At 33.7% G+C, this 26,117-nt stretch overlaps 2 protein-coding genes across 8 annotated transcripts in view; one reads left to right on the top strand and one right to left on the bottom strand.

The window, feature by feature from the left end:
• Positions 1-26,117, top strand: part of LOC106162469 (uncharacterized) — a 44,314-nt gene that overhangs the window by 8,660 nt on the left and 9,537 nt on the right. Inside the window, exon 12 of one of the 3 annotated variants that reach the window (XM_086998125.1) lies at positions 18,637-18,821. The exons of the other annotated variants lie outside the window; for them this stretch is intronic. The gene's annotated coding sequence lies outside the window, so the exon portion shown is untranslated. Of the gene's footprint in view, positions 1-18,636; positions 18,822-26,117 lie in introns of those variants that run through there. 3 annotated transcript variants of the gene reach the window in all.
• Positions 1,056-24,160, bottom strand: LOC106176358 (xaa-Pro aminopeptidase 1). 5 transcript variants are annotated; one of them, XM_013558705.3, is made up of 20 exons: positions 23,983-24,160; positions 20,090-20,241; positions 17,428-17,544; positions 16,687-16,750; positions 16,083-16,187; positions 12,791-12,883; positions 11,854-12,003; positions 11,468-11,563; positions 11,066-11,147; positions 10,412-10,517; positions 9,862-10,065; positions 9,449-9,499; positions 9,171-9,235; positions 8,715-8,864; positions 8,125-8,255; positions 7,705-7,809; positions 4,448-4,522; positions 2,803-2,879; positions 2,545-2,643; positions 1,056-2,092 (listed from the first exon to the last, which is right to left on the bottom strand). In XM_013558705.3, exons 1-20 carry the CDS (start codon positions 24,152-24,154, stop codon positions 1,901-1,903), a joined length of 2,286 nt encoding a protein of 761 aa, XP_013414159.2. In that variant the 5' UTR covers positions 24,155-24,160; the 3' UTR covers positions 1,056-1,900. The 5 variants fall into 5 exon arrangements, with proteins under 5 accessions (XP_013414159.2, XP_013414157.2, XP_013414160.2 ...); XM_013558703.3 differs by lacking the exon at positions 4,448-4,522 and adding an exon at positions 6,508-6,591 and having other exon boundaries at positions 23,983-24,158; XM_013558706.2 differs by lacking the exon at positions 4,448-4,522 and adding an exon at positions 3,451-3,522 and having other exon boundaries at positions 23,983-24,158.

Here is a 26,117-nt window from a genome sequence, read left to right as displayed (position 1 = left end):
TGTACCATATATATTTTTTGCAATAGTTTAAAAATTCTTGTTGATTGCATTTTTACAGCTTGTCAAGCACAAAACTGGTGGCTGTGTCCCTTATTTTGTGTATGTGGGGGTCTATACGAATGCGCTTGCTCCAGCTGGTGGTACAATATTTGGAGGCGGTATCGCCTCTCTGATCCTCTAGTTAAGATATGTTAATGGGGGACATCTTCAAGAAGATGACAGATTAAATGATTGTTCAGTCATGTTCCAGTCTAGACCTCTGTTCCTAAAAATATATGTACACATTCTGGTTTTCTCAGATATTTTATGTTATTATTATGTGCCAGGTTGGATAAGAATGTCATTTTCCCCATGAGAAATACCATGAGGGATTCAAGAACTATGGCTCCTCATGGCTTTTTAAGTGAGACAAAAGCTTTTAAGTATTATACTGATTGTCATACCTTGCTCTTTTCTTGTTTGAACATATTATTTGAAAGTTTTTTCATCATATACAGCTGAAATACATGAGCTGTTCAAAACAACCAATTATTCTTGTATAATGTAGATTCATTGCATTATTGATGTTTGAACAGTGATATAGATTTTTCGAATATTTTTTTTTGTAATATTTTACATTGTTCATTTTAATGTTTAAGTACTTTACAACAACTGTCACTTTTTTAAATTTTAGTTAGAAGGATATGTCAAAATATGTATAATTTAAATTGAAAAGTACAGTCATATCTACATACTATTAGACAGAATTGTATAACACCTAGATTTACTTGTGTCCGTGGTTTTACTGTGGCCCAGAGCAAGTTTCTATACGATGGTTAATTTTATGGCAGTTCATATCAGTAATCATGTGAGCTTTACAGCATCTGACAAACAGATGGAGATATGCCTTTTATAAATGATAAACTGAAATCTTAGATGCATTGTGCATTTTTACATTTTCTCTTGAAAGTTGGTCAGTGCAATGGATATACTTTTCATATTTTTTAATTTAACATTCTAACATAGTTTGGTGCTTTCTGTTGGAAGGAAGTTTAAAAGACACTTCAACAGCAAAATTAAAACAAATTTGAAGCTTTTATTTTCAAAATGTAACAATTGGTGACAAAAATTATTATACACTTCATTGTAGCCATACGAAATATTAAAGATATCATTGCAATAAAAATCTCTCTGCTTTTAATATGCATTTTAATGCAAACCATTCTTAATCAAAAAGTCAATTATAAAAGGTGTACAATTGTAAATGTAGGTAAAATAAACTTTAAATTTATTTTTTTGAAGTGAATGAATTCCTATCATTTTTTAAAGCTGATATTTTTAAAAGCAATTTTTGATTGTAAAATATATTAATCATTTTGGTCATGCAACAAAAATTGGTAAAAATGTATACTCTTTTATTATTCTTTGCTTAAAAGACAGTTTTTAGTTGAACTTCACTTTATAAATGACTAAGAATGCCTCAAAAATGTCCAATTTTAGAATAATTTTTTGAAAATTGTGGTTTGACAATGTTGAAAATCGTATTCAGTTAATCAAACATTGAGTTGAATTCTGAGGTAAAATGACAAAATTCATATAAATTTAACTATGTTGTGGCACAACTGGCAAGAATTATTGAAAATGTATATTTATGCCAATAACACTTCATAGATCCACAGAACACAACTGTAAGTATGTCTAAAGTCTGATGTAAAAAAAGTCCCCACACTATCAAAAGATGTACAAGCTGGGACATAATGCTCATGACTATGTCTTTTATGTAATATTTCTCTGAAAATCACAAACTTTATAGGAAAGATAAATCTTAATTTTAGCAAACAATCTGCAGTTTATAAAACAAACAGTAAAATGGCACACTTAAAAGCATGATAAAACTACACAAAGATATTTGTTCTGCATCTTACAGTACTCTACTTATAACCACCAAACAGAATGCCAACAGCATATTGGCTGTCAAAAATGCCTGTCCACTAGTAGAAATCTGTTGGACACGGGCCTCCATCCACTTGTACGCTTCAGTCTTGCTAGCTGCTTGCAGGACTTTGCCAACCTTCTCCATACACTCGGCATGGTAGTCATTAAGCCATTTTGTCTGATATAAAAATAAGTGAATGTTTTTGTTTTGATTTATTGCTTTGTATATAATCACTTCATATGAAAGAAGAAAAGAAAGGCAGAGAGATTCATTATGATTATAGGACCATTCCCCTAGATACATCGGCCTACGGGGATCGGTGGGGTCTTAAACAACTTTACATACTTGTCACTACATACTTGCTCTGTCAGGACGCTCCATTTAAGATAGAATTGTAACATTTTGATACCCACAACATATCATCACCATTGAGCCTGAATGCATTTTAAAATGTTTTTAATACTTAAAAAATTAAAAGATTGAAAGGGAGTATGAGGCCATTCAGATTTAGGTCGTGGCCTAGCTAGCATGGCTCTTCTCATTCTGAATGGCCTCTATGTTAGATATTCCATACATCCAAGTTATGTTCAAATATTTCAAGGGCATTGAATAAACCGTATGTTACTTACTTGTTTTTCATCCAGTAAATCATACTTGATAAGGTGAGTCTCAAAGGGAACCAGTGTAACTGGCTTAAAAGTGAGGTAAGTCTTGTTGCCAAAATTGTTCTGAAATATAACAGCCCATTTCAATATGTAATACAAATGGTGCTGTAAACAACTCTTTTTTTTTTTTTTTGACATGTTTGTTTGCAGTTATTTTAAATGTGTTAAAAAGGGAGATGATTCCTGATACTATACTAGAGCATCTTGCCCAAAATTACTTACTGGTGTATTTGCTTTGACCACCATGACTATAGTCTCTAGACGGACTCCAAACTGGTCAGGTTCATAGTAACCTGGTTCTGCAATGAGACAAAAGGTAGTTGTAAAGGTGTGCATGTAGATACAAATAGTGGGTATTTGTAATATATATATGTACATATTCAAGTTAGAAAAATTATATGAAATATTAATCAGTACTATAGTGTAATAATCTTCACACAAAACCAAGAACAGGAAAAACATGATAATGATATCATGGTATCTTACACAATTTAGAATGAGCTGTTCATCTTAATATTTAAATAAATCAAAACTGAACTGAAATTTGAAATGACCATTTAAGCATAGTGAACATGTATGTTAGAGATGGGATAGTATTTAGTAAATAACATTTAAACAAACATTTACTTCTGTATGGTTAATTCTACCCATTGTATATATTTTGTTGATAATGAGAAAGGTTACCAAGTGAATTTATTTAATATAAATGTCTGAATAGTCTTAGCTGGCTGTCAAACATAGTTGAAGATGCCAATGATGCTTTAAATTTTATTAATTGTGTTTGACATTGAACAGCTTTCATTTAAAATTCTATTTGTAACTAGTTTTAACTTCCACCAGAATATTTCAAACATATTATTCTTTACATACCATCTGACAAAAACATTCCTTCATATAGTGGGGATCGCAAAGGGCTAGTACCAGAGGAAATGCTTGCTGGCCCTATAAACATGCATGTTAGTTGTTATTTTCCTGAAGACACACTAGCGAACTCCCTGGGCAGAGGTAAAACAAGCCATTTTTTCCTCTGCAGGCAGGGCCAACATAGTAGCAATTTCTGCAGGCAGGGCCAACATAGTAGCAATTTCTGCAGGCAGGGCCAACATTGGCAACTAAATGTTAGTAAAGCTTAAACTTTTTATTTGGAAAGCATTCATGCAAAATTAAAGTAATTTGTCAAGGGATAACAGGTATATAGGTTAGGGAGAGAAGAGAAATTTTAGTTAAAAAAGCACTTGTCCAAAGGATGAATTCAACTTGCTCCTTCAAAGACATGGCTTTACTGCATTCAGTAATGTTCTTGCATTGCTTTAATTCATCCTTGAAACCTTCATAATCTGTATGTAATTGACTCCAGTAGGTAATAACCAAGAACCAATTCAAAATTTGAAGGCACCATGCTTTTTGATTTCCATTTTACACATGTGGAAATCTTGGTTGCAATCAAGATCTGACACTAGTTGTACCAGGACAAACAGCAGTCCTTTCTCTATATAAGTACAGTATAGGTGTTGTCCTTTGATCCAGGCAAGTCTTTATCAGTCTGTGCCCTTGGGGACATCAGAGTCAAGGAATCAAATGGCCATAAGTAGACACTGGCCAGTTACTGAACAAACTTTAAAAGAATTAGGCCTACAAGCCCAGCTTTGGGCAACTTCACAGGCATTTGGTGTGTGCGGCCAGTGCTAACATTGCAAATAGCTATATCCACTATTATACAGTGTGGTATTAGCATTGTTATGTGGATGCCCACTTTGAGTCAGTGATATTTCTTTGCCATTGCAATTGCATAAGGACCAGCCAAAGAGAATTGGGAAGACAGCAAGACCATGCATTATCTTGTCAGAATATTTGACAAGAAACATACCAATTGACAAAAACATGCCAGCAGCAAAAGGACCATCCCGTGCACTATATGCTTTATAAACAGTATATGGGGGACCTGAAATTGGACAAAACAAATTGAGCACATTGATTCAAATTCTAGAAGCTTGCTCCTTTGTGTTGCTAATGACTGTCTATGAGGCATGTGTCCTAGATCCAGGTAAGAGATTTGTTCCATTGAACTTTTGCTGGAAATGCTGCAATGAGAGCCCAATATCCTGAAATAATAGTGACTCTAACAGATATGAGGGTACGTAACTTTTTGTCTTATTTCTTGGACAGGATGCACTACCAGCCCAGGATCTATGGCTTGATATCTGGAAGTAGCCAAAATGATGTTTGTGTATTGGAGATGCATGTAGCTGCATGATCACTGGGTTATTTCCCAACTTGTAATACAGGTATAGGCTGCTTACATACTTGCAAGTTGTAGCTATCACCTGTGCCTATCTGCTGTTGCCCATGAATGCCAATTAATATGGATTCCATCTGAACATGTATTCGGAAAGCCAATGACTGCCCTAATATATAACTGATACAGTTTAAGTTTGCTTGGAGGTTCTTTGTAACAAGGAGTGCAGGTCAATTTCATTAATCAGTTTATTCTAATTCACTTTTTTCTTGTTTATATGTGTCTGCTTTCTTGGATTAGGTGAAAATGAAGGCATTTTGAACTTGTCATAATTGTGGTGTTTGGAATAAGTATTAAATTTATACAATTTTTCAAAACAAAATTCCCAAACATACAGGGTGTACTAAAGGTACTTCCTTTCAATTTCATGACCTTTTGACAATAAGAAATAATAATATCAACAAGAACTTTGGCAAAAGTGCTACTAATTTAGTGATTTAACTTAAGATTAACTAAGTGAATCACACCAAGATGATAAAAAAGTATATGAAAATTTGAAAGCAACTTTTCTCATATGATAAATAAAGTTATTCAAAGTTCGTGAAAGAAAGTGCATATTTCATCACATTTCAGCATGACAAGACAAAAAGCTGTATAATCGGAGTATTTCCTGCATGTTTTAAAAAACACGTCCCTGGTAGATCCCTCCTTCAAACAAGGTGGAACAAAATTTCACACAATGTTTGCACAAAATGTTGATACATGTGGGTACTTTAACAGCAGGTCTTCCTGTCTTGACTATGAGTGCATGTTTTGTCCAATTACTTTTGGACCATGGGACCATGTTATATGTTAACTTTATGCTGTTCATGTCAGTTAAGCTTTCGAGTAATTTAACAGGTTAGTATTTTTTATGTTAAGATGAATTCTTGTTAGTGTTCCATCTATTTGATTTGTTGGTGCAAAGTCTTTTTTTTTCAATATATAGCAATTGAGTTAATGTGCAAAAGTTGTAAATGATTTGTTTTAAATTAGTTCATTGGCAGTACATGTGCTGCATTATTCCTTTGACTTTTGGTAATTTAAATTGCTAATTTCAAGGATTAAATAAATTTTCCCAATATGAAAATTTCACTCTCCAAGTGAATATAAAAAACATTCAAATAAGGAATGCAAAAATACACATCCATGCTTTGCTTTCATGCCTGATGTTGCTCCCCAAAGATAGTAAGAGAGCAAACACTGGAAACAGTGCACCAACACAACCAAACAAACACAATGCTACAATCTGGGCTCATATGTGCAAGTGAGTCTCGATTTCATGGCCCCGTATCTCGAAATAGAATCGGTTATGGAATCGAGACACTAACACACGTGCGCAACATAGCGAACCTTTCGAGATACGAAGCCCTGACCAACTGGTGCTACTGTGCACATAACACTGTGGCTGTAATGTCAGTTTTATTCCCTCTGTCATCCAAAGATTATTATGGCCTGGGCAATGGTACATATAGTTGCATGATAAGTACATCTACACACACTGTATCTTCCTGTGGTGTGAAACCATTACCACACACATCCATGTTAGCTCCCCACATTGTTTGCATCAGAGATGAATTTACAGAAGGACTTTCTGTGACCCACACATACAAAAAACATAATTATACATATTTACATATGCCATACCATACCATCAGAAAAGAACATGTGTTCATAAAGTGCACTTCTTGTAGAGGGTACTGGGCACACTGATCCTAGACAAATTCTGCCTGGACCTGGGTAGAACAAGCGTTATATATATAAGATGTAAGACTGCAAGATAAATGGAGCTTTGAAAGAGTATCATGGTGATTTTCATGCTGAAAAGAATGCATTGTTCAGATATAACACGTTTTTTTGCATATATCAGATAATTATTAGGATATAAACACTATCAGATGACAGAAATGAAGTATTAAAAAGCCTGATTAAGCATCTATACTAAGTAAAATGTTCTCTGATTTGGCAGCATCTAAGAGCATATCATTTCATGTTACAGAACTTACATCAGATTACATAAGGAAAATTGTAGTAAAATCATATTCAATGATAAAAAATACTGTACATGTAACTAAAAGAAATGAGATATCAAGTCAAATATGAGACATAACCTAAAAGTGACATTTAAATAATGAAAGAAGTTAATGACATTGTTGTAACAATACATAATAAAACTATTTAAATGAAACAGAATTTTAAATAGTTTATGATTTTCAATTCTTTTTACAAAAATAAATTTAAAAAGCTTTGTATTTCACATTCTTCATGAAGAACTGAAATGAGTAACTGTTTCAATATTTCTTTCATAGGAGATATTTTAATATTTCCCCCATCAAATATGTATACACAATAGACAGCAAAGCTGGAAAATATACAGACAACAAACAGGAAAAATGTTGCAAATATGCATGCAAAAAATATTGTATATTTATTTCATAAAAAATAATAGGATTATGCATATTTTTAAAACTCAACATTGCTTTTCATCAAATAAAAATCTTTATTAAATTTTAATTTAGAAAATTATGGTTTGGCAATTATAGGGAGGACCACAGATGTGTAGGACAATGACAACTTGGACAGAAATGGTGATCAGAATATATACAGACACATAGTCTCTGTATATGAAAAATTAATGATGCTAGAAAGAAACCTGTTAACTAAACCTGAGTTTCAAAATGGGTAAATTACTCACTGTTTTTGATGATTAAAGTGCAATAGAACAAACCAGCTGTTTACTGGACTTGTGAATGAAATTAAGTTTGGTTAAACTCAGTGACTGAATGCCTGCTTTGAAATTCAGGGTTGTTGTAACACACATATGAATACCAAGCCTAAAGACAGCTCACCCTCATGAACACTGAGAAATGCTCCAATTCCATGTCCAGTGCCATGACGATAGTTCCATCCATATGACCACAGTGGTGCCCTTGCAGCAGAGTCTATTTCACGGCCTTTTGACAATAAAATAAATAAGAAAAAAACTCGATAACTGACTAAAATATTTTCAATAATATCACCAAGAAGTTCTTTCTATTTTGTCCACTGATGTAAATGTGTTGCTTAAAGTGGAATTTAACTTGGAGATTTACAGAATGGATCACACCAAGATGTTAAAAGAGTTCACTTTTTTATTTTCATTAAAATGAAAATTTGAAAGCAATCTTTTTCTTCATTAAAATGAAAATTTGAAAGCAATCTTTTTCTCATGATGAAAAATATATTTCATAGTTTGTAAAAGAAAGTGAGTAACAAAGTATTATATTTACCGTATGTTCCCTCTGGCCAGATCATCATAGCCAAATTAATAGCACCCATTAAGACACGGGTGTAGGCCTGTTTCATCTTCTCAGTGGGGGTCCCAAAGTGTAAGGTCCTGGTGACGTCTGTAGTGCCATCTCTGAAATACAGAAATATTTTTATTAATAAATTTAAAAGCCATTTCCAGTCCAGCAACAATAACTTAGTTTAGAACTTTACTATCTCACCAGGCCATATGACCACAATTTGTAGCTATCTCTTCAAATTTGTCTGATAATTCCAAAATTGGATTTTTTTTTTTTTTTTTTTTTTTTTTTTGTGATAAAATGAGCTGCAAAGGATTTGGATTTTGTTGCTTTTGTACTCAAAATTGTCATGACTTTTCATAACTCATAACTCTTTTAATGACTGAGAGCTACTAGCACTCCTTACTTCAGAAGGACATTCCTTAAAAAGAACGTTCAGAAGGGCCAAATATACAACGGGGTGTGTGATCACTGTAAACTTGTAATCTGGTGACCTAAGTTGAGCCAACATGTGCATGTGGTGTCAGTCTGAACAGTCCTAAGGAACCAGTGTTCCAGTACATGGGACTTACAAGTACTGTCCACCAGAGTCCAGCAAATACATCTCAGTTGTTGTAAGGTCCTTGTTGGTTGATGGTGCTGGGGAATAATGGATGACAGCACCATTGGAGCCCACTGCTGATATGGTGTTGAAACTCAGGCCCATATTGTACTGTTGCATCCTGAAAGAAAGTCAAGTATGTTTTTTTATGAAATACAATTTCTGTAACTGCAACTATATTTGATGATACATAGATGTGTGTTGGGTGGTAGATAAAACACTGAAAAAGGGAAGTTTTGCTCCAAACGTGTTTTTATTAATTTAATAAGAAAGGAGAAGGAAAAGGCTTTTTTAACCAATTTAGGCCATTTTATGTATTGAACCACCTTAATTAAGATAATAAACTGTGATTCTGTTTCACACTTAAGTCTTTTATTTGTATCAAGTCTAGTATTTTGAATTGGGAAGGAACTGTATAAAATCTTACCGTCTGTACTCTTCTAATTTAGTTGCAGCAGAAATTTCATTCCACTGTTTACTACCACTTTTTACCTAGGATAAACAGAAAAAATCCAAGCCTGTATAAAAAAAAGGCATTGCCACCTGGCTCGTATTTTATTATTTTATGTCATTCACTTAAAAATGATATTACATATATAATAATTGCATCTCATTAGTAAAGAACTTATACATCACTTGAAGAAAGATTATGTGCTTTCATCTATATGTACAAGTAATATGTCATTTATATGTTCATCTACTTACATCCTTCTCCAACATGGCAAGAAACTCTATCAAAGCAGCTGAATCTCTTATCTGAAAAGATTTATAAGAATAAACAATTTAGGAGAAAAATTAATGTGTTATTCAATTCTTTTCTCTCTGAGATTTTGTCTGGTGTTCCTACTAAATTAACATCCTTTGGTGTTTATACTAGTCAAAATAGGTTACTGCAAAAATTTTCTGGGTACTTTTTTCTGAAATAAATAGTGAAATAGAAAAACATGCATACAAAATGTTGTTGAATTCCACAGGATGATATGTTCAATTTTATGCCAATTGATTTTTAAAAACCTTTTTAACTACCGTATGTTTTTTGGATTTAGCACAAACACCTCTTTACATAATGTACCACTCTGTCACCTGTAAAAAGTTTCACAATATAAATTTTTACACACCTGACATCTTTCGTATCCATCTCTCTCCACCTGATTCTTAACAGCCTTCAAAAGTTGAATAGGAGATCTCTCTTTCAATACCTGGCTTGCTGGTATGCTACTATAAACAGCATAGCTGGAGGCTGGGCTGATCCAAACTTTCTTTGTGGAGCTAATATTGTTAAGAGTCTGCATGTCAGTGAGAGCATCCTCATAGAGTTTCACCTGTAAAAAGAAGAATATGAATATTTTTCTGGAATTACATTTTTTGATCTATGACACTGTCAAACAATGAGTCTGACTTTTTTAATTTTGATGTTACACAATTTTAGTTCATTTTTAGTTCAGATGAAAGACTGGGCCTTAAAGGGCTGAAAGAATGATTCTTTTATCCAAACAGACAGCACCTTGAAAACTGAATGGCTTCATACCTTTTTGAATAGGTGAACTTTCTTTTTAAGTTTAAGGAAAAGGAAAGCTTGATAGAGGAAGTTGTAGAATACATTCCGTTCCTCAATAAGTGACAATAAATAATATTTTTATCATAAAAATACAACTGCTTTTATTTTACCTGAACACAAATACCAGTTTTGTCTGTACAATCTCCTGTAGCTCCTGTATTAAGGTGATCAGCAATCTTTGGGGTCAGACGACCAGTCTTATTACTCAAGTAGAACCTGCAAAATACCTTTGGAATTAAATATTAGCTGACAGGTTGAAGCAATTTAGCCCTTAGTGTGCTAAGATGGTACATGTGTATTTCTGTACAACATGGCCAAAATGTATCTGATCTTTGAATTTATTTACCTATAGGTTCCATGAATAGTGGTTATTTATATGCGTTTCTTTTTATTTCGGTATCCTTAATTCAATACCAATTTATGTGTTACAGTATTTTGAATTAGGTTGCACTGCACAGAAAGTTATAGCTTCTGAAACAGTTTGTAGTGTTCAGACAGTTGCCAATGGGGCAGAAGGCCACAGGTACTCTAATTTCATCAGACAGACTTTAAAGACTATTGAGAATATGTACTTGTTCTAATCTTATATGTATTAACTCAAACCAACTGCCATGGACTTGAACAGTGTTTAGAAATATTAGCATGATTAATCTTTGGATTTAATACATTTCTAAAAAAATTAAAATTTTGATTTAGGCATATTTTCACCCCATAAGATAACATGTCTGGCATTTTTATGACACCAAATAGAGAGGCATACTAACTTGACATCATTTTCTTCCACAATGGCATATGAGATGAAAAATGGATTATAGGCAATATCGGATCCTCGTAAATTGAACAGCCCTAAAAATATGTAGTTGAATTGATTTTTGCACAAAACATACAGGAATCACAAAATAACATCTTTAACCAAATATTATATTATATTATATTATATTATATTATATTATATTATATTATATCATATCCTATTGTATAATATTATGTCAGTTAAGTTTAAACAACAACATGATCACCATCAATCACAAATTTTCTTTTAGATAAATGCCCAATTCCTTATTCTTTCTTCGAGCAATTATTTTAACAACAACAACAATAATAATAATAATAATAAAAGCAATTAAATGTAATTTTTGTTTTAAACTTTTAGAGTTAAAACACACATGCTGTTTCATCCAAAGCTGTAACAAAAAGTGCACGGGTGTTCTTGTCTGCCATTTTCTTGCGAAGCTCTATCACTTTGTCTTGCCAGCTTTTGCCTTAAAATACAGAAATCTTTATTTGATTTAAGACTTAGATTATAGGGGAAAAAACAGCAAGATCAGAAATTAGAACTTGAAATTAGTATAGGATACATTATGAAATGACATTGTATAGTTTTGTATCATTAATTTGTTAACTGCAATCTACTGAAATATGCTACAGGACATTTTCATCTACTTATGCTAAAAGTAATGTTATCAAGTTACAGGTAACTGTGAAAAAAAGAAAACTGACATATACTATTTATTTCTTAGGGGTGGATTTTTTGTTTTTTCCCCTCTCTTACCAGAAAATGTAATATTCAAAATAATGATGTCTCCATTAGGAAAAGCTGGTCTGTCAGAGCCTGGCCATATTTCATCAATGAGGTCAGTGGAATTCCCAATCAGGCTGATACTCTTGTCTTTCAGTCTACTTTCAGTAACCTGCCAGTTGTCTGAAAACAAACAACAGATCAAAAGCTGACTTATTTGATAATTTTTTAGAATATTGAAATCAGTACAATATTTGACTAATTGAAATGTAAACTGAAAAATGTTTAGATACAATTGGGGAGATAATATGTATTCAATATGGTTTTGATTGTTACAGAGAGTTAGAAGTGACTCCCATACCTAAATCGATCTAACAGGCTTGATCCCTCTCCAAAGAGTTTCTCTCTAAATTGCTTTCAGCTTAAACAGCTTAGATGTCTGGCATGCCTACTGAAGCTGCTAAACAATAATTAATTGCCCCTTAGCAGCTTCAGTAGGTGTGACAGACATCTAGGCCACTTAAGTTTATTACAATTTAGTGAGAATCCCTTTGGAGAGAGATCGCTCCACAGTTAGTATGATAGTGTATGGGAATGGTCCTTTATAACCAGCCCACATTTTCAATGGTTTCATTTTTAATATGGTTTCACATAACAAATACCATGAAACAGAAAAAGATGTGCCACCACGACAGAAAACAGAAAACAAAATTGGAGCAATGGTAGTGCTTTTTTGTATCTCTCCTCTTTGAACCTGAAGGTCGTATAATTCAAGCTGTAAAACAGTTAGTCATCTCCACCTGATGGTGCCAACTCATTGTTACCGTAAAATATTTTCATTAAATGCCAACCGTGATCTATGTAAAGTTTAAATATTTTCTAATCGTTAATTTATTTTTGACAAATTTTATTATAACTTTTTTGAAGAACAGAAAGACATGCCAGGATGACCCTAGGCTGTATAAATTACCTATAGGCATGAGTATAGGATTGGCTCCCACCTTGTCCCCAGCTGATAGAAGACTGCCAAGCCATTCCGTTGAACTAGGGACTCCAGTCTCCCCTGGAATCAGGTCAACTTTTAGTAAAAACCTTACTTAATGATATTCAACATATTACAGGTCAGTATTATATATGACATATTATGCATTCCTTGAAAATATTCAGTCCACTTTTCAGGCTTGAAAAAGTTTCTGTTAGCTCTAAAATTATATAAACCCATATATACTTCATGAGAAAATACAATCAAGTAATAATAGTTAAAATCACTTAAATTTCATTTTCATATCTATTTAAAAATATGAATTTGATGTTAATAATTGTTTGTCATTTCTGATAATTCTGATCCAAAAAATATTCAGGAGTTATTATTATTTACTGATCCATTCAAATTGTTCAACATCAAAATAATGTAGGATAGTCACAAACATGTACTCTTTCAAAAATTAAATTATAATTAAATTTTAATTAAAGTAATCAAATATGAAATACTAAATTCCATGATGAGAAATAATCATGATTGGATTTTAGGAGAAACCTAAATGAATACATCTTGTTTGAATGGACATGTAGCAACAGGTCAGCTGGTGGTCATACAGTTGACCACACCCATGCTTAATAACATGGATCATGCAGTCATGATCTCCTCCAACTGTCACAGATCAAAGAGAACAGAAATAAATGCCAAATGTCATTTTTATGTAAATGCTGCATAATTTTCCATTTAAGACTTTCTGACTTTATGTATCTCACGCCTTAATGTCATCATCTGACTGTACGGCAACAGCAGCTGTGAGGTAAAATATTAGTTCCTTTATTTTTCTTTTAATGTTCAGTTAATTTAATCTGATGGATGTCTTTTGAGGACAAGAAGAGAACTATTGCATTAATGCCTTGGGCTTATTTGAAAAATTATTTAATTCAATAGTCTTTAAGTTAGGAATTCAAAAATCCTGTCAATACCAGTAACTGGAATTGTAAAAAAAAAAGTTACATGACTGCTGTAATGCATCAATGCCTGCTGAAACAATTATAATTCAAGAAGCCCCAATTAGAAAATAAATTTAGGTTACTTTGATTTTTGATTTATTTGTATCATTGATTTCAGTCTTTTCTCAGACTTGAAGTATTTTTATTAGCAACCTAAGACTACACCATTATAGCATATTGTGCAAGTTTTTAAAAGGATTCCAAATTAGCTTTAGGCATGAAAGCAGATATTTAATGCACGTAAATTATAGATTTATAGTGGTTGTAGAGTAAAAAGCATGCTGTTGTTTTGGTCCTAAGAATCGTCCAAAAGCAGATTTAATCTTCATGATCCTAGATCCTATGAGTGCTAATTGGTTTCTCTGGCCTAAAAGCAGAAACTAATAGTCCTACATGTAGTTCTTAAAGCAGGGGCTGGTTAGTTTAAATCTAAAAAAAAGCAGATAGGTAAAGCAGCATACAAACAGCTTTACATCTGGCAGTTGTTTGCCTCTTATTCAAGATGCCATGATGTGAAGCTGTGCATAAACTACTCATGCTCTACTTGAACATTATATAAGGGTTAGTAATGCTCTACAGTATATATTAGTTCATAAAAGTCATAATACTTGCTATTATAATGAATTCTGCTAGTTCTTGTGCAAAGATAAGGAAAGTGTTGTTTGTATTTAGAAGCTCTACATGCATAGATGCGTATTTGGAAACTTTGAAGTGGGGACTAACCATTCGTGTAAAAGGGAGAGGGGGTAAGCAACTTAGCCTACGCCCCCTCCCCAAGCTCATGTGCCTATGCATGCAGGTTCAACTAAAGATAATGGCTACTAAATAGGGCTTGTTGATTGCATTACGCTGATTTGTTATTTCTGCATATTAATGACAATAACATAGTTTTGATTACCAAAAAAAAAAAAAAAATCATTTTAATTTATAATGTGCAGTCACATTGTAATTTTTTCCAATCAAATGTGACTTTGAATTTATGTGACTTTGGGTTATTAAAGAGACTTCTGTTGGGGAAGACGTTCATTAACTTATTTTTTATTTTTGAACTAAATTTTTTCTCTTTTATCAAATATTTTATGGCAAAAGATCTGTCCTCTGCTGGTTAGTACCACCACCACAGTATTGTTGTTAGTACTGTGAGTTCAAGGACACCACTTCACCTTGCAGATGACACAGTATCAACACCTGCACAGGTAAAAGGCATCTTTGAACAAAAGCAAAAAGTTGTTACAATGTCACACTGCAGGGATTTAATCAAATTATATTTTCACCAAAAAAAAAAATGGTAGACACAAAACATGCGCCATTCAATAAAGTAATCATATACAATTTTGGATGAACATTTAAAATAACCATTATATAATAAAAGCCTCATTCAAAAAATTATGATAGTGTTTTACTGTTCCCTGTTATTTTTCAATAAAAAATAACTGGTATTATTTTGTGGAAGTTTTAGCAGACCCCTCTGGGTAATCAAACTTTGACAGACTGTTCCAACATTTCATCTGTCAATTTTTAACAAAGTCAAATTTCTCGTTATGTCTTATACTTCTCTATACATAAATGTTACCTACAGCTGCATTTATATATGTCTTCCACCTTTTTTTAAGGAGCATCATGTTTTGTACGTGCACTGACCTGTGCAGCAGTTCACAGTGCGCACGAAGGACAGCACTTCACCTTGCAGATGAACATACAAATTTACATATGCAACGTGACTGCAGCCTTTCCAGCACACATACATCAACTATAACAGCAAACACATTTATCCATAGGATTCAGATTTTAAAAGCGATACCTTCATATTCATTATTACTGTAATTTAGGTCATTAAATTATATTCTGTCTAGTGCTTGATGTTAATCTGTCTTTAATCACTGATCATTTATTCATATACACCCTCCTCCCCCCCCCCTTTCCTATGGGTCTGGGACTTGCTTTGAGATTTCAAAATGAGTTTCAGTTGTTTAAAATTAGGAGGCCAATTTTAATGGGTTGGGGATGGTGAGTAACAACTTCTACTTACATAACTTATGTAAAATCAGGAATTCACCATTGGCATTGTCACCTACATGTGTCCTTACTATGTATGACGACTTTGTTCTTTTAACAATGATAATTATAATTTGTAGACCTCTTAATATTTGCCTACGCTTCATACTTCATGCAAAATACAGTAAAACAAATGTAAATGTACAGTAGATCAATAAATCATTTTGTAATACTGGTCAAGGAACAACTTCAGGTCTTGGAGAAGGATACAATTATACCTTGTTTCATAAGGATCCAGTTGCAGTCAAGCTCGGCTTCAGCCTGCAAGAAATATCTTCCATCTGTCCACAATGCTGCCTTGTCTTCTGTGACAACTGCTGTGCCTGGTAAAGTAAGAAAATCATATTGACACCACAAAGCTCTTAAAAGAATTATTTGAATAAAAACTTTAATTTTAATTTATATAAAAAATGTGCATATTTGCCATGCCACAATTCAAACAATTAATATTGACAAAAATTGTTACACATGTACACATGTATGTAACTAAATATGTGGTCTCTGATGATCAATTCTAAAACTGGAATTTCTTGATTTTAATTGCTTCCTTGAATATTTGATCAAATGCCTTACCTGACAATTTGATTAAATGACTTGCCAGACAGATCAAAAGCAGCAATTTTAACAAATGTACTTACAGTTAATCTTTTGGGAAAATATCTTTTTCAGAATATTGTCAATCCCTTGTTGATGTCATACAGTACTTTTTTGTTCTAGTAAAATATATCACATGAAAAGAGAATACACTCCATATTATATATGCTGGTATCTATTTACTTCCAATATGATGGTGTTTTCAAAACTATATAAATTTTAAACTACCTGCAGATCCTGAGAAACCAGAAATATAAACTCTCCGTTCATCGTGAGCAGCGACATATTCACTCTGAAAAAAAAATTAATGTTTATATTTTTTGGGAAGAACACAGACTTCACCAGATGAAGCCAATTATCAAATGTGCTAATACAGTGATTTGGGAGTTGTATGGAAAACCAAGTGCTTCATATTTAACATAGAAGATGTGTGCTGATGAAAATTCACATATTACATCATGCATCTTCCTCCATAGAGGTCCGTAACCAGCATCCTGAGTATCAGAGGACACTGAAAACCATCTAAACAACATAGGCATGTTGATAGTAGAAGGGTGTCCCCTGAAACTCTGAGATAGTAGCCAAAGGTCACTGTGGTCTCTGTTGGGCCAGCTTTATCAGTAGAATAAATCCTAGGCAAACTTGACAAGGACCAAAAAAATTGACAGGCATACACATATAGCTTGGTTAATATAAAGCTGCAGACAAGCATTTTTCTGTATTATATAAAGGGGTATATGAGTTTTTCCTATAGAGTAGTGGGATGGAAAACATTGCTTGGTTTGACTTGTTATAAAAAATTTTACATGTGTGTGTGTTTTTTTTTTCTTTCACTTAAGTTAATAAAGGGAAGGTCATGTGGCCTCTGTGTTCACCACCCCTGGGTCCAACAGTGCTAAAATCCCCCCATATTCCATTACCAACATTGTCTGAATGATAAGAGTGTCTGTATGAGTTCACTTTACTTACCTGATGTGCATCCTCTGTTGGAATGTAGTAAGCTTTAATTCCATCATAGGCTGGAAACAAAGCCCGCAATTTCTGAAGACGAGATGTGGTATTTACTTCATTGGGTGGCCGTGGCATCTGAAAAAGATATCCATTTGTGTTTGAGATACTTATACAAACCTTTCTTATTTTTCTAAAATGGCAAATAAGAAATACCATGCATGTACATCACATTAAAAGACTCAATGGAGTGTGAGAAGAAAAAAAGAAGAAAAACGATATTTTTTAGAATGTTAGGAATATTATGCAGGCAGAAGAAAACAGATTGGTTTATATAGAATGTCCTGGTACATAACTGACCTGCCAGTGAACTTTACAAGCTGACCAAAAAACTGCAAGATACACATTCAGTGCCTGTCTGAACAGGATAGTCACTTTTTTTCTTTGTTTTATGTGTAAAGATTCATGTCCTCATATCTAGAATAACAGTGGGTAAGTTATGTGATTGTACAGGATAGATAAATTGTTGCTTAATATTTAATGTGCCTGAATTGCAGTTTTTGCACCTCTTTTAACAACTTTTCTATACAATAAAAGTTTTTTTTCCTTTTTTTTGTGGGGGGGGGGAGTGGTAAAAATGTCTTACTGAGAAAATGTGATAGGGAGGGGCTATCCTTCTGAAGAACTTCCCATACATGTATGACTTGTGAAAATTAGAAAAAGAAAAATTACCTTTTTTGTCCAACTAACATTTATGTGAAAAAAAACTTTTTTCTCAGGTGATATTTTTATATAAAATAAATATAGATAATGTATAAAAAGTATTTCTGAACTAGCTCTCTTCCAAATCCCACAAAACCTGACTTCATTTTAAACCAGTTTTTGGGCTATGATTCCCACTGTCTGATGATGATGGCCATGCAATGCTTCAAGAAATACAGACTTTACTTCAGCTTGTCAGTCAAAATATACAACTAGATATACAGACACAAAAAAAAATCTAAATTAACTTTACAAATGCCGCTTCATTACCATACAAAGCATGCGACCCCTCAAGACATTTCACAAAAACAATGGGCGTCAACGTCACTGCATTTTATCTATTCAATTAGGGTCAAGTGGGGCTTGTTTGTGTATGTTCAGCAGGGAGCAAATATAATTGGGGTAAATCTGCAGATGGTTGTTTTACCTATCACCTTTTTTAGCACTGTTTTTGTTTTTTACCTCCAGGAATGAGAGAAAAAGGTCAAAAGAGGATGCAAGGATCAACATTATATATACGGTGTGGAATTCCAGTGGTACCAATGTAGTAGACTCTGGAATGTTGGTGCTCAGCATGAGATCAATCCAGGCTACAAGCCAGTGCTACCAAACTAAGAGGATCTAAATAAATCATATTATTACCCATCTCTATATGTTTTAATGAAGTTTATTTTTAAATATATATATATATGTGATTGACTGAATTCATGGTCAGTTTTTCAGGAATTTTATAATGATGATGAAATTGCATTGATGTATATTTTGAGAAATGATTTTAAAAACTTGGATGAATTAATCAAGTACTCATACAGTGTTCAACCCCTGAGCAAACTAACATTTAAATGCAAAATGAAGTATATTTAATTTTTGTGTGTGTGTGTGTGTGTCATTTTTAAAGCTATGCGTACATGTCTAAAGGCATGTTATATAATAAGCATATTAAGTGATAAAATTACTAGTCACTGCCATAAAATTCTACAAGTGCCAGAACACAATACACGAGCTGCATAAATTATTAACTAAGCTTAAGTAAAATGAAGTAAAAAATTAACTTTGGGGGTATTTCTGTTCTTCACAAACATCATGTAAAAGCCAAATGACAAAAAAAAATCAAGATGAAGCAGCAACTTTTTAAAATAAACAATATAATTATAATGATCTAAACTCTTCAACTTAATCAGATTATATGATTTTTACAACCAAGGACTAAATGTATGTTTATGGGAATAGAGTTAACTAATTCATACCTCTTTGGTTAAAAGTGCTTAATTACTTGTTAATTGTTCTGTTCTTGTGTCAGGTGGCTTAATTTTGACTGATTGAAACTGGCCTGGGTTCAACCAAGATTAAACTAATAGTGTATAAAAACACTAAAAATGCCTCTTTACAGTATAGTTGAATCAGTTCAACTTATTACATATAGCTAAATTAATACTTATGAAATGAAAATGTCACAACCAAACATGAAATGTAACCCCACCCCTGCCTACAAGCACATTACCCCTACACATACAAATAAGATGTTTTTATGGTCTGTAATTCTTTGCCCAGTTACATGACGGACAGAGGTATTTGCAATAAGATAACTTATCTTGATCAAACTTCTTAAGTTATGTTATCTTCCTATCAACCACTGTCTTTTCTGTTCAACACAAATTATATTGCCACACTTTGACCCTTTTAATGCAATCTACCTCGACTCTGTAACGAAATTATCTGAAACAGAGGTACACGTAATTGCATTTCTTTTATTGTTATTTCTTTTTCACTACGCCAAGTTAATTTCTATCACACAATGGATTTTAAATAATCACTAAAAACTGGGCCAGGCCAGGAACTGATATATCATTGGAATACACATCATTTGAGAACATAATTATGATGTTAAAATGACAAATTTCTTGGTTGAAACTTAACTTACAGTTGAGCCTGATTTGCATTTTGGTCTGTCTGATGGAGACATCCGTCTGTATTCATTTTCTGTCGCCCGTCGTGTTCGATGGTGATTGCGGTGAACACTTTTCTCATTTGACAAGTCATGATCTGCTATAGGACTGCTGTTTACAGTAGCTGCTAAAAAAAACAAAAAATCTGTTATTTATACCTACATAAACCTAAATATTGATACATGTAAATGGAGGTTTTAGAAAAAAAAACTTCAGCAAAAAATAAATAAAAATATGCATTCCTTCAAAAATGCAAAAATTGTGAGCCAATTTCACAACCTGGGATATTTTAGCACAGTTCAGGCCATCTTTTGAAATCAAGCTATATGATACATGCTAAATATGCTAGTACCTTTACACCATATACTCACCCCTTTTTCAGTAAAAATGATAATCTACACTACAATACTGATATTTCCTCTCCACAGTTCCAAGACTGAATATTCATTTTTTGAAAGCACACATTTTATAGAGACCAAACCATGTGGCCCTGCAGTGAGGTTAAACACACAATACTAACTTAACCAACCTCAACTGTTTGTGTTTAAGAAGCCCTTGCATCATCACTTTAATTAAAAGAATAAGACATCTACAGTGCATGCTTTGACTAAAAACAGAGAAGTATTGGTTTCTTTTGTTCCTACTGAGAGTTGTCTGGCTGGATTCCCATAAAAAAACATGTCAAAATAGTCAGTGTTTTTTGTCAGTTTAGCTGGTTCTTTTAGTTTTTCTCTTTGCTTTATCTCTTCTGGGTTAGTGGAATTATAGATTCACTAAAGGCTATAAAGTAACTGGGACTAAAAAAATAGGTTTACTGAGTTAAAACAGAGCCCACAATACAAACCAATAAAATATTACATCCAATAAATGCCCAAGAAGCTACATATACAACAGAATTATATTTTGCAGTAAATGAAATTGACAGTAATACAAGAAATATAGTTATCTACAGGGGCGGATCCAGAGATATTTTCTCACAGGCTTCCAAATTATTTTCATAAATCCACCCTCCATTTTTGACCGTCTTCCGACAAAAAAAATTAGATACCCGTCAATGTAAACTTGAAAATCTGACCGTCTTCCGGAAGACCCAGAAGACGGCCTAAATCCGCCCCTGATCTCTGAGAAATTAAAACTATGACAGAATCACACATTCCACTTACTAAATATTCACTGTTTCTCTGTCTCAGAATGTAAGTCCCCAAAAGGTGCTCCTTTTTACAGATAATCCCATAATCCAGGAACATTTTTTCAGATCTAACAATAACAATTGTCATTCAAGAACATCTTCCTTCCTTTATGATGGTAGGATCAATAGATGGTTGCAGTTTTATAGGTAGGGTGGGCTCTGTACATCCTTTTCAGATGTTACAAGTAACAGCTTGTTGGCTTCTTAAAGGCAGTTGTATTGACTGTGACATGCCCTATGCCACACGTGTGCCTCCTTGCCCTTTCATATGCATGATATCATATCTAAAACAAACTTTAAAATCTGGGATTCTTTTTTATATATCTTTACATTCACCTCTCTTTTATGCTGGATGATAAACCAAGAGGCTGGTGGTCAGAGGTGGCATTTCATTTATTCATCACATGACACTGTAATTAAGAAAAATCACTAAACCCTATCATAAAGCAGTGGGTGATAGGTAAAAGCAATGCTGGATGTATTAATCTTGCATGAATTCTGCGAGCTCGCTGTTAATTGCAGTTGTTCAAAACAGTGGCAATCTGTGCTGGTCATGTAGCCATGTAGTCTATCACATGTCACAAGGGCTGGACTATGGTCAAAGGTGACAGGACAATGTAATGTACATCACCTTTTTTTTTTTTTTTTTTTTTTTGAAAAATGGTAAATGATCTGTTTTCTGGACATATGCATATGATGCAAAATATATGCATATTACTATAAAAGCTGACCTTTTATGTGTCAGGATATGTTAATTTAGTGATTATGAGAAATAAGTCTTTACAAAAACACACTTGCTTAAAAAATGAAAATCTTAATTTATTTTATCAAAAGTATTTTTCTGGGTTATATATAGCCTCAACAACAAAAATGAAGGCACAGCTGGAAATAATGTTTTTGATGTTATTTTCTCTGCAATGCTCACTAAAGAAATGTGGGTTGTTTTAGTTGTACTTATTCTTATATTCTGATGAGATATGCATAAAACCAAGATGTAATTCCAACACATTCCATGGAAATACATTGTTGATAAAATGTATGTGTATAATCTCTGATGATCATTTTGAGCTCAAGAGAGTTGACAAATTTTGGAATAATTTATCCAAAAGGAGTGTGCAACTCTTGTCCAATGACATAATATAAATGGGTATGCTAAAGAGGTGCTTACTGCAGAGGCATTTAGTTCAGTAACTCTGAGTTGATGATGTTAACTAATCAATTGTTAGTATTATTTTTCTTTCTCATACTGCCTGTCGAAATTGGTGTTTTTAATATGAAAATGGTTTTGGTTAACCAAAACTATCTGTCATGGCCATTTTTTAAGTCCTAACAGAAAACAAAAGTATTATGCATAAGCATTCTTGTGACTGAAAGTTGAAAATAATTGTGTGGTCTTTTGTGGTAGTCTCAAGTTTACTTATATTCCTTTATATTTGGTGATTGCTTTTCCAGATTTTTTGTGCCTTACTAGTGTATACATTGGTGTCAAACAGGGCCATCCATTTGCCAAAATATTATTATTCAAAATTTTTAAAGGGGTTAACTTGCACTTAATTTTAAGGTGGGAAATGTTCAAATTTCAAATCTGATGAATCAATGGACACAAAACTGGATGAACCCCATACCACCAGCTGTGAACTATTAATTTCATCCTGACAACAAAATAAAAAGCCTAATTTAAAGTTTGTACTAAAATAAAAATCTCCTTTAATGACTCTACACGTTTGAAACCCCCCTGTCAAGTTGTTACTACATGTTATTATTATCTTCTGTTGGTGTTTTATGTCACCAAGAACGATTAATATAAAGAACAATATAAATAAATAAATAAATAAATAAATAAAATTATAATTATAATAATTACAAGTCCACCCTAAAATTGAATCCAAGACCTGCCAGTGCATTTTGTTGTTACCACACAGCAGAAAACTGTCACATGCAGCACCTTTTGAGGTTATCAAAGGCCGCCTCATTAAATGCATTTACAATAATTTTGGATAAGCGTAAATCAACACCTGTAAGACCTGTACATGACTTTTAGTGTTTTCCTCAACATAGTGTCAATAGGCTACGGATCATATTTTCCTTAGATTATCTTTAAAAACTGATCATCGACATCCAACAACTGGAAACACATTATCATCAATTCGCCTTCTACATTACACTGTTTGAAATATCTAACCACTGCCAGCTGCCCCTCCCCCATGATCTAAACCAACGCTTATTTCAAAAGCGCCTTCCTGTGTTTGATCAAGGGCTTGCTTTACAGGTCCTACATAGGCCTACAGATCTGATTCCAGATTATACATGTAGGCCTACATTCCAGTCTTTTTGAATACACTCAATTGTGTGTGCGTGCGCGCGTGCATTTCACTGCGAAAGCATACAGAAAGCATACAGACACAAATGCAGAGGTTGACGGTACTTAATATTTCATTACTTTAGTTCATGTTAACTGCAAAAGAGGTGAGTTTACACATGTGCGTAGGGCTATCCTTGTTGATCTATGCCGAGGCGGCCTAAAGCTTAGGAGGCGTAGCCGCATTTCCTTTGACATTGGTAAATAACACCCAGCCCGTAAACAACTAATCGATTTGCCCGACCAGACCTAATGTCAGTACCGTAGCACGGCCCGTAAACGGGGTATCTTTCATACTACAGTTTCTTTTTTATGCTTACCAGTAATGACAATAACTAAAAAGCACGCCTCCAGGATCTTCATGTTGGTAGCACTTCCCTCAGCTGAAAAGCATGCAGTATGCAATCGAATGGTACCTGCAACCGCTCGCACTATAAATAGGTCAATAAAGACAAGGCTATCCACCCGCGGTAAATCGGAATGGTGTATCATTACTCAAACTCATGTAACCAAAGGTACATGTACCGTTAAAGGGATCGAACATTTGTCTCGAATTAACTCTTTTAGTCTTAAGAAAATGCAAACTTTCCTTACTTTTTTCACATTAAAACGTAGGCCTGCCTTTCTACTGGAAGGCTAGGAGCCCGAACTTAAGAAGACAATGCCTTTTTTTTTAAGAGGATATAAGGTACGAATACGAATATTAAGCCGGTGTACAAATGTAATATCTGAAAGGAAGTGCGTTTTCCTTCGGATGAATGAGAATTTTGGTATTTATGAGATTGACATATGCCATCTTTCATACGTGTAAACTTAACTGGATGTTAAAATCATTTGAGTTTACCCATATATCCACAGGGCCTTATATTATGGCGAATGATGGTAGTAAACTGCAAAAATAAATAAATAGAAAATAAAAAAGTTTTTATATATCAAATTAATATGAAGGGAATTGTACTAATATACGAAATTGTCTCGGCAAAAGTAAATACAAGATCAAAATCCGATTCATGGAGAATAATATTGCTTAAATTTAAAAAAGACTCCTCTTTTCTTTATTTTGCAGTGACCAAAGACACATTGGCTAATCCGGTTATAAGGCGTCTGTTTCTTTTTAACATGTCCATCTACCTACGAATGTGTTACTCAAATCCAATTTATATCAGGATATGCAAAGAAGTACAGATCCTTATCTACTTCCTTGATTAGGTCAGGTCACGCTAGCTTTCTGACCAAGAAATAGTTATCTAAAACTACCAGTACCCCTTTCCCCGCGACTTTGGTATGAGCATGGGAGACCGACGTCAAATGTCATGATTTGAGTGACGTTCCTCGATAGGCCCTGCTGGTATGTGTCCGTCATATCTTAACTTTAAAACATCCTCCACATAAACAGCAACTAAAAATTAAATTATTTTTAAAATATTTATCAATTATTTTTTTACTTTTTTGCTATACTGACTGCGTTTGACTAACTGGACGTTTCTCTTTACTTACTATGTAATGGCACAGTTGATAAATCGGTTACATAAATAATAGTCAGTGGGGATATAGGGGGGGTGTCAGGGGGTCCCCCCTTCAAACAATCCTGGACCTGAGAAGGTTGGGTTTTTTTTCGAGAAGTAACTATACAAAGGATTCCCAACATAAACCACATGTTCCATTGCAGTGTAGGCCTATTTTTTCCCTTGCTACCTACAGCAAGCTTATTTGATCGTTTAGATAAAACTGCGTTTGACGCGATTCCACTTTATCAGGTACAATCAGGTAGGGCTACCTCCGTGTTGCAGTAAATAAACGATGATCGCGACAATAAGTTTTGTAAATATCAGTGCAGCGAACTAGACAAAAAGAAGGTCATGGTCAATTTGCGTTTCAAGTCCTGCTACAACAAAATAGGTCTATACAAAAAGTAAATAGAAAAAAAAACGTTTTATAAAAAAACGAAATTCTATTTGATATGTAGACCGACAGTGTGCCTTGAATACGGAAGCTGCGCTAATTCCTGAGCTAATAGGCCCTTAGTGGGCAAAACTGTTTCAGACTCATTCCCATGAAACTTTAGCGTCAAAAATATTTTTGGCTGTTTTTTTTTCAAAGGGATACTTTAACCCCTCTCAAAGAGCATCATACACCATTCTGAATCCCCGTAAGATATCCAAAGAGCAGAAAGAGTCATATGGCTCAATAAGTTACAAGAAAATGCAGTAGTAGAAACGATGCGATTGCGTTTGGTAGGCATCTTTCCAAAAACAATCGCATCCTCTATATGTGAACCTAAGGTGGCCAATTATAAGTCTACATGTCATCATAATTCTTGCAGAAATAAAATAATATTGCTACGAATTAGGCCTACTTTGCTTCGAACCACCCCATAAATCGTATGTAAGCCCTATAGTCCGGTGGCTTAAGGAAAAAATCGTGACACGGCGGATAAAAGCACCAAATTTTGCAT

The sequence above is a fragment of the Lingula anatina genome, chromosome 1, assembly GCF_051362555.1.
Source record: "Lingula anatina isolate TDL-2025a chromosome 1, LinAna3.0, whole genome shotgun sequence".
Lineage (NCBI taxonomy): Eukaryota > Metazoa > Brachiopoda > Lingulata > Lingulida > Lingulidae > Lingula > Lingula anatina.
Note: the sequence above shows the minus strand (reverse complement) of the source record. Positions and strands in the feature narration are given on the sequence as shown.